This window comes from Leptosomus discolor, chromosome 18, assembly GCF_034619465.1.
Source record: "Leptosomus discolor isolate bLepDis1 chromosome 18, bLepDis1.hap2, whole genome shotgun sequence".
Classification (NCBI taxonomy): domain Eukaryota; kingdom Metazoa; phylum Chordata; class Aves; order Leptosomiformes; family Leptosomidae; genus Leptosomus; species Leptosomus discolor.
In genome coordinates, this window is record NC_141408.1 from 7,397,004 (window position 1) to 7,408,013 (window position 11,010).

Below are 11,010 nucleotides of genomic sequence, written 5' to 3' on the forward strand. Positions count from 1 at the left end.
AGAATACAGAAAGATGAGGAGTGGCAGAGCAGGCCCTTGGAAGAATGCGTTAAGAAGGCACAGCAGGTGTATGTAAGAAGGGATGAGGAAAAGATGAGGGTAAAGGCGAAAGTTACGGCACAGTTTTTACAACCCCCAAGGGTGAAAATGCAGGGACTCCCAGGATCAGAAAAACGGAGGGGAACACCAGCATTTAACAAAAACATGTCTTCCTCAGCGCGGGGGTAAACCAAGGGGTCAATTGGGAAGAAATCAGTGTGCTATCTGCAAAAAGGAAAGGGCATTGGAAAAAGGAGTGCCCTCAGAGACAGGCGGACCCTTGTGAGGAGGAAGTCCACCGGTTATTGGCAATGGATTGTTAGGGGTGTCAGGGGCTCCCATTGTGTCAGGGACCCACCACCCTGGAGCCCTTGATAACTTGTAGGGTGAGTCCAGATCGAGAGGAAGTGCACTTCCTAGTGGACGTGGGGGCCTCTCAATCCACTTTGAACTTTATTCCAAAGGGGGGACAATTGTCAGGGGGATTTTTGACTATCCAAGGGGTGAGGGGAGAGGCTGAACAAGTATGAATTATTCAGCCACTGCTAATTGAGGTAGGAGATAAATTTGAAATGCATGAAATTTTGTTTGTCCCTAATTGCGATTGCAGTCCATAGGGGAGGGATTTAATGGTTAAACTGGGAATGCAAATTAATATCATCAAGAATGATGAGGAAGCAAATACTGGGGTGACTTTGTGCAAACTGTCTGATAAAGATTATGCTAAAATAAACCCGGAAGTATGGGCAGTCCCAGGGAAGTATGGAAAATTAGATATGGAGCCCCTTCAGATTCCTTTGAAACAGCCTGGTCAAGTAGTCTCTAAAAAGCAATACTCTGTTTCAAAAGAAGGAAGAAAGGGATTACAGCCCGTTATTGAGTCTTTACTAGAGGAAGGTCTTTTGGAACCCATGGCACGGGGGCTGCTGAGCCGAGATGGGGTGTCCGGGGTGGGGGCCAGGGGAGGATGCTGAGGGTGATCAGGGGCAGGGATGCCCATGGGAGGATGGCGGGGGGGGGGGCTCTGAGGGCTTGGGATGCCTGGGGATGCGCTTCCCCTGCACCCCACAGCCCAGCCCCGCAGGGTGCAGGGTAACAGGTACAGCCCTGGGCCATGCGCACCATGGCTGCTGCTGGCTGTCACGGCAGGGGGCCCAGGATCACCCCCACACGCTGCCCTGGGCTGGGGCCGGGCATGCACGAGTGCAGGTGACCTCCCAAACTGCCAGCCCCTGCTCCTGTGCACCCCCTGCTCGCTGCCACCCCTGGCCAGGCACAGCAGGGCTGGGCAGTGCTGGGATCTGTGTGTTCACAGCCGGATTTGGGGGGGCCCAGTGAGAGCCGTCGGGCACCTCACCCTGTGCTGGGCTGGATCAGTCACACAGCACTGGGCGGGGGGGGCAGCAGGGGGCAGGGGGGTGTGAATTTTGTAGGATTTAAGCAGGGGGAGTTGAAGTCCGCTGGAGGAGGGAGGTTTGACAGGTCAGGTGCCGAGGGCCTGCGGGACTAGATCCTTAGTCCAAGGCTTCCTCCAGGAAGCTGATTTCTGCAGCAGCCTATTGACACCAGCGTGTGCAAGGCTGCGCGACGTTTCTTTAGGAATATTTTGGAAGGAGTTGCCGCTCTAGAGCCTGAGTTTTGCTCAGGGCCAGTGGAACAGAGCTTCTTGAACCCTTTTATCCATCTTAAAACGCTTTCTCTCGCCCCCAAGCTGATCTTCCTCGGTGTTTCAATGCTGCTGTGGTAGTTTGGTGTCTGGTGGGGTTTTGGCACGGTTTCGGTAGTGGGGGAGGGAGCCCCTGGAAGAGGCTCCGAGAAGCTCCCCCGGCTTCAATTTCGGACCCGCCTCTGGGCAAGGCCAGGCCGATGGCACCTCTGCGAATCCCGGTTGAAGAGGGAAAGAAGCCGTTGATTGTCGGCTTTGGTTTTGTCTGTGTGTGTTGGCGAGGGTGTGAGAGAAGGGGGATGGGAGAGAGCCAGCCCTGCGGAGCCCCGGTCCGGGAGGCGGGAGAGGGGGAGCTGTGCCGGAGCAGGGGTTCCCCTGCGGCCCGCGGTTAAGATGGCGGCGGAGCCCCTGCAGCCCCTGGAGCCCAGCGGCGGCCCAGAGGTCGCCCTGCAGCCCGCGGAGGGCCCCGGGCCGGAGGAGCAGGGCCCGGGCCCGGAGCAGCCGCGACTCCGCCCGCGCTGGAGCCGCCCGTCGGTGGGAGGGCGGCAGCCCCGGGAGGGCCCCGCGCTGGGGCGGGTTGGGGAGCTGCGGCCCCGCGGGAAGGACTCGCGTTGGGGCAGGGGGTGGAGGAGTGTCTGCCGGGAGAGGGACCCCGGGGGGGCAGGGGAGGGCGGCGAGGGCCCCTCTCCCTGAGGGGGAAGGAGCAGGGAGACCCCTCGTGCCGGCCGGGCTGTGCCCCCCATTCCCTGCCCCCCCTGCGCTGCTGGGGGGGAAGAGGGAGCAGAGCTGAGCGCGGGAAGAGCGGAGGGCTGGCGGGGGGAAGGTGCGTTGTATTTCAGACCCGGTTGTATCTCTCGTTCTCCTTGATGGTGGTGGTTGTTTTGTATGAAATGTGTGTTGTTATCCCCAAGTGGAGTCTGTCTTTTGCTGGTGGCCGTAACTGGTGGGTGAGCCCTCCCTGTCCTTTGTCTTGACCCTCAAGCCCTTTCGGTTGCATTTTCTCCTCCCCAACCCTGAGGGGACAGACTAGGGGTGAGTGAACGGCTGCAGGGGGCTTTTGGAGCCAGCTGGGTAGGGACAGCTGCCTAGGAAAGTTTACTGGCGTGGTAACTGTATTTGCCCCAGGTGGAGATCTCTATGTCCATGGACAGATTGGCAAGATCCCTCGTCTGTACCAGCCCTTAACCCCTTGTTTTCCAAGTGGCCGTCTCTTCGTGCTGCTAATGTTGATATTTAGCTGGTCACTGGCACCTAGCGCTGACGTGCAATTAGTGAATCTGCAAATGAGAGCCTGAGTAAGAGCCTCAGATGATACTGTGTCACTAATACTTGATTTGACAGTCCAAGGATTTCTGTGTTTTCCATGTTCGACACCTAGAGCACAATAGGATGGCTGTAGGTTAAAGGTCTTGACTTAGAGAAACTTAACCCAAGGTGATTTAGGAGCTTGGTGCTCGGAAGGCAATTTCCTTATAAAGCCGTCTTCTGCAACCCCAGTGTGAAGAGTTTTCTCTGGTAGAAGGAGCTTGGCTCTATTTGTCAAGAAAGAAGCGTACATGCTTGTGTTTCTTGTCATGTTTGTAGTTCAGCAGGAACGTATGGGAAGCACCAAAGTCAGTAGCAGCATCGGTAGCTGCTTTGTCCTTGCCCATTTCCACAGCAGCGTAACTCCCTGCCCAACCGTTAGTGCTGACTAACTCCCTGGAATTTCTGAAGGTACGTGTCCAGGTAGTAAGAGACTGCTCTTGCCATTTGAAACAAGCCAGCAGCTTGCCGAGAGGGCTGGTAGTGTGTTTGGGTCTACGTGGACACGTGTTTTGCCTGTAACTGTCCTCACCCAGTTTCTGGTGGGGCTTGGAGGGCTCCCTGGGCTGGGCAGCTTGCGCCTGCTGTAGCCGCAGGGATGGGAAACCGAGGTGGGATCCCCGCTGCCCGCCCTGCCTTCGGCTCCCGGAGAGAGAGCCCAGGAATTGCTTCTTAATGAACGTGTTGCCCGCAGAAGCGGAGAGGAAGGGGCTGTGGGCAGCGATGGGCGCGCGGGAGGCAACGGCCCATCAGGAGGGGTGTGGCGTGCAGCCCTTGGAGGTGCCATGGCAACGATTCCGTGGGTGGCTGTGACACGTGTGTTGGGTGTCAGTGACATGTGGTCGCCGCCCAGCGACGTGTCCAGCGGCCGTGACCTCTCCAGCAGTCACGGCGTCCCCGTCGGGCAGTGGAGCTGCGACAGCTGCCACGCACACAGCAGGAGCAGCACCATGCAGGGCCGGAAGGCAATGCTCAGCCAGCAGGCCCAGGGGCTGCGCGCCACCCTCGCCTTGCAAGGTGCTGCCCCTTGGGCTTCGGGGGGACGGCCCGGGGGCTCCTGGTCCCCACGTCGTCCTGCATGGTACCAACAGCACCTTTGTGTCCTCCAGAGCAAGGCAGGAAGATTTTTATGCTGTCCTGTGAGGAGAAGCTCCGTCAGAAGAGAGAGCGGCTTCCCCCGCTGCGTGAGGCGGTGCAGCAGGACATCCGTGCCCTGAGCGCTGCCCAGAAGGTACCAGCCCATCCCACCTGCTCTACCCCTGCCTGGTGCTGGCCCTGCAGAGCCAGCTCCTCCGCCGCGCCTCTCGGGAGGGCAGCGATAGGGTGCGACTGTCGCCACAGTTCAAGAGAGCTCTCTCCTGCCCACAGGCGTGGAAGCCACTTGCCGCCTCTGAGGCTTTCGGAGCGCAGAAACCCTTGGGCATCGCTTTGGCCGGGAAAACGCTGGAGGTAACAGCAGGGTCCGGAGGGCAGGGGCTGCTCCCAGGGGGCTGGGGCTCCGGGGACGCTCAGAAGAACAGGGGGCAGGGCAGAGGGGCCTGGTGCTGGCCCCAGGACAGCCCCACAGGGCTGGTACAGCGAGACACGGGGTGTTCACGTGTGGTCCCACGGGGTCCCTTTCCACCGCTGCACCCATCCGTGCAGGTCCTCCTTTAGCTCCCTGCGCAGATGCTTTGCCCCAGCAGAGCTCCTGGCCCTCCCACCCTGCGCGTCCCCGGGGCTGCCTGGGTTCCTACAGGGTCCAGCTGCACCCCTGGGAGACAGGTGCTGTCTCTGCCCTTTGCCGCCTGTCCCAACGTGGTGACCTGCTTATTCTAAGCCTCGAGAGAGAGAGGCGCTGGCCCCGCGGAGCTGCCTTTGCCCAGGGGCCTCTTGCAGGCAGAGAGCGGTGCCTCCGCTCTCCGCCAGCCTCCACATCTGGGGCACTGACCGGTTCTATGGATGCCCAGCCCCGGGTCTGCGTTATGCAGGGTCCCTAAGCCTGACCCGCCAGTGCCATCAGCAGACACCTGCCTCTGCCTTAGCCCAAGCAGCCCCCCAGAGCAAAGCTCTGCCAGAGCCCGTCCTGCCAAGGCAGTGACGATGTCCCGGAGCAATGTCCCAGCGTCCCCAGCTCCACCTTGGGGGGAGTTTTCCAGGCAGGACCCCCTTCTCCCGTGGGTGCCCAGCAAGCCCTACTTCCAGCCGGGTGAACCCTTGCATGCCCACCCAGGTGGCCCAGGAGAAGCTCCAGGCTCAAATCCACGAGCAGGTGAACACCTGCAACATGCTGCTGTACCAGCTGAGGCAGCGGAGCCGAGTCCGGGATGAGCTGCAGGAGAAGTTGCAGCAGCTGCAGGATGCCGAGATGGACAACCGGTGGCATCAGGCACAGGTACCCAGGGCCCCTCCCTGGGGTGGCAGCACCCACGGGGTCTTTAATCTAAGCCCTGCACGCCCCGGGTGGGCACCAGGCTCCGCACAGGGGCTCACCCTGTGTCCGTCCCCCCCGCCATCTCTGCGCCAGGTGGTTCACCAGCTGAGGAACAGCATTGAGAAGATGCTGATCAAAGTCCAGGCTGCAGAGAAGGTGACCTCTGTGTACCTGGTGGTGCGGGATGCCCTGAGGAAGGTGAGCTCCTCCTCACCGTGCCATCGTCCCACCTGCTCCCCCTGCAAAGGCAATGAGGTGCCCAAGGGGCCGTGCTGGTGGGACGCCCTCCCGGATCAGCGCGGTCCTCCTGCTCCCCTCCGTTCATTCCCTGTCAGAGCGCGGGGGACCCCTGGGGCTCAGTGGGCTGATGTGCTGTGGCTCCCTGTGCCCCAGGAGCTGGCCCAGCTGCCTCAGCACCTGGACCTCCTGAGCAAGACAGCTGATCTGTACCACGAGGAGCTGGAAACCATGGAGCTCATGGCCTTGGATGCCCTGAAAGCCGCTATTGCAGCCAAGGTGAGATGGTCCAAGGCACCTCCCGGAGCAATGTCCCAGCGTCCCCAGCTCCACCTTGGGGGGAGTTTTCCAGGCAGGACCCCCTTCTCCCGTGGGTGCCCAGCACCCCTTTCCAGCCGTCCAGAGCCCACAGACGGCACCACGCGCTGGGGCTGCTCAGTCTTCTGCAATAAAGAGCAAAAGAGACCGAGCTGGGTTTGCCCAGGGCACCCACGTGCCTCCAGAGCTCCTCTCGAGTCGTGCTCTTGGGCCAGGCTGCCCTGGGGCTGGGCACAGCCTGCCTGAAGCACCTGCCCGCCTGAAGCACCAGCCATGGCGAAGCAGCGTGCTGCACCCTCCAGCCCTCCTGGCCCGCTTTCCTTCCCAGCCTGTTTACACGGGGCAGGGGTCGTGTTTGGCGCTGGACATCCCAGGCACTTCTCCCTTCTCTGATCTGCTCCAGAAGGACATGGCCAAGAAGAAAGCCGAGTTCCTGGCGGAGAGAGAGCTCTGGTGCCGCTCCCTGGCTACCCAGAAGAGCGAGCTCGAAAGGCATCTGAGAGCGGTGAGCCGGGGGGGACCCGGCGCAGGCAGGGCTGTGGGCAGGTGGCGGGCATTAGTGCTGAGCCCCCTGTGGTGCTGGTGGGGGGCTGCAGGGCCAGCTCCCCCAGGGTGCCAGCAGCTCAGGGGGTGACGATGAATGTCCTTGCAGCAAGCCAGGTCCCAGCCTGCCAAGGGCTTGCCGAGCGTGCACACGCAGGACCCGCTGGTGGGTGAGTGCCTGGAGGGCTGCGGAGGGGTGGGACGCAGGCGCAGCCGCAGGCATCTTTCCCTGACGCTTCCCTCCCACCCCAGCTGCCAAAGAGGCCACCGAGTTCCAGGCAGCGTCCGAGAAGCTGGAGAAGGCCAAGGCTGCCGTGGAGTGCTCTCACTTCAGGGTAACATAAAAACCCCTCCCCCGTAAAACCCGGGGCTGTTGGAGCCCTGGGGTTTTGAGACCTCTCTGCTGGCCTTGCTTTGTGGCCGGGTTAGCTGCTCTCCTCTGCTGCTGGAGCCCCCCTAAGGCCTCTTGCGCGGGCAGGGATGGAGCTGCTTTTCTCCCTATGAGCCATGAGCTTGCAGCGGTCCGTGGTGCAGACACCTCCCCGAGGCCACGGCCCGGGTCCTGTACCCTGCCGGAGCGCCACGGGCTGAGTCCCTGTGCTCTCCCCCGTCCAGGACATCCCCAGCAAGCTCCTGGCGCAGAAGTCGTCCTTAGCGGTCATGCAGGAGCGCATCAAGGCCTGCGAGCAGAAGCGCCACATGATGGAGGAGAAGCTGAAGGAGCTGGAGGTGAAGCAGGCCAAGCTGAAGTTTCGCCCGCCCGCCGAGACCAACAGGTGCTGTTGCTGGCCTCAGGGCAGTCATGCCAAGCGTGCCCCTACCCTTGTGGGGGATGTGTGCATCATGCGTGTCCCAACAGGGCACCCCTTCCTCCGTCCCCCTGCAGCCGCCCACCCCTCCTGCACCGGGAGGTTTTCTGGGCAGGGTGCTCGCCCAGCTCTGCTCCTGGCAGGGCACCCAAAGCTCCCGCTGTGGCAGCAGGGGGACCCTTGCTCCTTGCCTGGCGTGGGAAGTGGTACCAGCAGCACGGAGCTGGGTTGCAGGCAGCATCTCTGCTCCGCACTTGGGGGCGGGGGCAACCTGAGCAGCTTTTGCAGCAGATTTGGGGGTATCTCGGCATGCCTATGCAGTTGTACAGATGCGAGTGTGTTTGGCTGCAGGAGGCTGGAGGAGCTGAGGATGCACCTGCAGCAGGAAGAGGCTCGGCTGGAGCAGCTGCGAGGCCCGGTGCTGAGGAACCAGCAGGTCCTGGTCCAGATTGGAGATGCTGTCGAGAGCCTCTTTGCCTATCTGCGTGGGATCACCGTGCCTGGCCAGGTACTTGCACCGTGCTGGGGTGAGCACGGCCCCAGCCGCTGCTCGGTGGCGCGAGAGCACAGCGCAGTGACGCTTGGTGCAGCCGACGTCACCCCAAGGGGCTCATTTTCCCCACCACGGTGGTTCTTCTCTCTCCGACTCCAGGACGATTCTGTCAAGGCCAGCAGCGTGGAGGAGAAGCTCCAGCAGTGCCAGCAGAAGCTGCAGTACCTGGTGCAGCGGGTGGCCAGCCTGTCCCCCGAAATGCGCAGCCTGGACCAGGAGAATAAGGTGCGCGGGGGCTCCGTCCCTGCTGTGATCTTTGGGGACACCCCCGGGGCTCTCCCGGATGGCCCGTCCCAAGCCGTCCTCCCAGCTGGGAGGATGCAGGTGGCCCCAGGGAAGAGCCATGGAGCAGCTCAGCCCCAGGTGGCACTGGGCACTGGGGGCTGTTTTCTCCAGGGGGACATGGAGGTGGAGAACCGCTTGGCCTGTGACACCCACCTCCCTTTCAGCACTTAACCCCGGGCCTCTTTCCCAGGCTCTTGTCAAGGTGCAGAATGCCCTGGAGAAGGCAGCTGTGAACCATCCGCAGAACGTCAGAATCCCCTTGAAGGAGAGCAGCAGCACGGTGGAAGGTAGGAGACACAGCAGCTGCCCCAGCCCCTGCCCGCTGGGCCTTCTGGGCGTCCTTGCCTGCCTCCCATTGTCCCGGCAGACCCCAAGCCAGGAGTTGCCTCCAGGCCTTGGGGCTGACCTTGGCTGTCTGCAAGGCTTAGGGCATGGGTGGTGATTTGAGGTGGGGATGTGGGAGAAGGAAGGCAGGCGGTGGGGCGGCGAGTATCGAAGCACAGCAGGAACAAGGAGAGATGCTGTGGGGCAAGGAGGGAGAGCCTCACCTCCCAGATCACCTGGTTGTGAAGACTAAGCAGTGCTTGGCTCTGCCTGGGGCCTCCTCCTAGTGGCTGCTCTTGGAGGAGACCATGAGCTTTTGGCAGCTTACCACCTCTTTTTTTAGCCACCACCCTGTAGCTCCAGACCTTTACGGGAAGCCTCAGCAGTGTGGGAGATGGGCCACAGCGGTGGTCATCCTGGGATGCTGGGCTGGAAGAGCTAGTGGGGAGTGCCTGTGCCCGAGGGCTCTCCGGGGTGCCCTCGGCCCTCAAAAACGTGCTGCCTCTCCCCTGAGGACACGGGCACAGCAGAGGTGACCCCGCAGACCCTCCTCAGCCCGTTCCTCTCCGCTCTCTCCTCCAGACCCCTCTGATTTTCCCAAGAAAGGCAAGAAAGTTGTCCCCACCAGGAAAGACATCAAGAAGCAGGGGCTGCAACTGATAAAAGCAAACAAAGTGACAAGAATTGGCTGGTACCAGGGCAGCTTTGTGGATCTCCGGCCCACCGCTGACGCTTCGGATGCACCAGACCGGCTGTTGTAGCCTTTTCCCAGCAGTTGAATACAGCAGCTCTTCTTGGTTCCTCTCAAGCCTGTGGTCGCTTCTGTCCCCTAGAACGCATGGGGGTCAAAGCCTGAGGGGTGCTGAGCTGGGTTTGGAGGCAGCCCCGTGCCCCTTGCCCTCGCCCAGCCGCTCTCCCTGCAGAGCTGGGGCTGGGCTGGGGAGAGCCATTGGGTTCAGGCTCTTGAGGGGCCCCAACAGCCCCTCCAGGTGATAGCAGTAAAGAGGGGGATGATTCAAACGCGATCTCTCCCTCTGCGACTAGGAGAGGAACCAAATACGAGGCTCCTCGAGAACCTAAAACACAGCCTGAAAAAGTTCATCAAATGCCCTTGAGGCAGGTCCCTCTAGGAGGACAAGGGGGAGGTTTTGGGTTTGTTATTGTGCCTCTAACAGCACATGACAGAAGAGGTCTAAAGAAGGAATTACCCCCCTACCTGGATGATCCTATTGGAGTAGGGGAGAAAATAGATGAGTACCTGGGGAATGCTGATTCTACCTGGAAGGACTGGGATTTCCTCCTGGGAATCCTATTGGGACAGTAAGAAAAACAGATGATTTTACAGAAAGCTCGTCAGTTGTGGGAAGATGAACACGGATAGGCAGCAGGAGGCGCAAATGCACTCACAGTTGAGGAGACAATTCCTCAGGTGGACCCTAACAGGGATCCCAATAATCGGGTTACTTTGGCCCGCCTCTGGGGTCATCGCGCCTACTTCGTTAGGGCGGTTAAAACGGCAATTCCTAGACCCTACAATGTGCTAAAAGCTATGTCTTTAGAACGAGGAAAAGAGGAGAGTCTCTCCCACTGGCTGGAAAGGACTAGGGATGCCTTAAGAAAACGAGGGGGGAGGGACCCTGAGGGGCCAGCCTTTGACACCTTGTTAAGGGTGCAATTTGTCCCCAAATCCTGGCCTGACATAAGAAGGAGAATACAGAAAGATGAGGAGTGGCAGAGCAGGCCCTTGGAAGAATGCGTTAAGAAGGCACAGCAGGTGTATGTAAGAAGGGATGAGGAAAAGATGAGGGTAAAGGCGAAAGTTACGGCACAGTTTTTACAACCCCCAAGGGTGAAAATGCAGGGACTCCCAGGATCAGAAAAACGGAGGGGAACACCAGCATTTAACAAAAACATGTCTTCCTCAGCGCGGGGGTAAACCAAGGGGTCAATTGGGAAGAAATCAGTGTGCTATCTGCAAAAAGGAAAGGGCATTGGAAAAAGGAGTGCCCTCAGAGACAGGCGGACCCTTGTGAGGAGGAAGTCCACCGGTTATTGGCAATGGATTGTTAGGGGTGTCAGGGGCTCCCATTGTGTCAGGGACCCACCACCCTGGAGCCCTTGATAACTTGTAGGGTGAGTCCAGATCGAGAGGAAGTGCACTTCCTAGTGGACGTGGGGGCCTCTCAATCCACTTTGAACTTTATTCCAAAGGGGGGACAATTGTCAGGGGGATTTTTGACTATCCAAGGGGTGAGGGGAGAGGCTGAACAAGTATGAATTATTCAGCCACTGCTAATTGAGGTAGGAGATAAATTTGAAATGCATGAAATTTTGTTTGTCCCTAATTGCGATTGCAGTCCATAGGGGAGGGATTTAATGGTTAAACTGGGAATGCAAATTAATATCATCAAGAATGATGAGGAAGCAAATACTGGGGTGACTTTGTGCAAACTGTCTGATAAAGATTATGCTAAAATAAACCCGGAAGTATGGGCAGTCCCAGGGAAGTATGGAAAAT

The 11,010-nt window shown here is 59.7% G+C and overlaps 1 protein-coding gene across 2 annotated transcripts; it reads left to right on the forward strand.

The window, feature by feature from the left end:
* Nucleotides 1-2,702: 2,702 nt before the first annotated feature.
* Nucleotides 2,703-9,300, forward strand: LOC147414138 (coiled-coil domain-containing protein 183-like). 2 transcript variants are annotated; one of them, XM_086475252.1, is made up of 14 exons: nucleotides 2,703-3,421; nucleotides 4,120-4,241; nucleotides 4,379-4,459; nucleotides 5,223-5,384; nucleotides 5,517-5,621; nucleotides 5,817-5,939; nucleotides 6,382-6,483; nucleotides 6,631-6,691; nucleotides 6,774-6,856; nucleotides 7,137-7,297; nucleotides 7,682-7,838; nucleotides 7,983-8,108; nucleotides 8,359-8,455; nucleotides 9,075-9,300. In XM_086475252.1, exons 2-14 carry the CDS (start codon nucleotides 4,140-4,142, stop codon nucleotides 9,251-9,253), a joined length of 1,539 nt encoding a protein of 512 aa, XP_086331378.1. In that variant the 5' UTR covers nucleotides 2,703-3,421; nucleotides 4,120-4,139; the 3' UTR covers nucleotides 9,254-9,300. The 2 variants fall into 2 exon arrangements, with proteins under 2 accessions (XP_086331378.1, XP_086331377.1); XM_086475251.1 differs by lacking the exon at nucleotides 2,703-3,421 and adding an exon at nucleotides 3,858-4,027.
* The last annotated feature ends 1,710 nt before the right edge of the window (nucleotides 9,301-11,010 follow it).

Excerpts from the sequence above, each read along its gene's own strand:
- LOC147414138 (XM_086475251.1), top strand. The coding sequence starts at position 3,961 with ATGCAGGGCCGGAAGGCAATGCTCAGCCAGCAGGCCCAGGGGCTGCGC. Across the intron at positions 4,460-5,222 it reads TGGCCGGGAAAACGCTGGAG|GTGGCCCAGGAGAAGCTCCA; the intron begins GTAACAGCAGGG and ends ATGCCCACCCAG. Across the intron at positions 5,940-6,381 it reads AAGCCGCTATTGCAGCCAAG|AAGGACATGGCCAAGAAGAA; the intron begins GTGAGATGGTCC and ends GATCTGCTCCAG.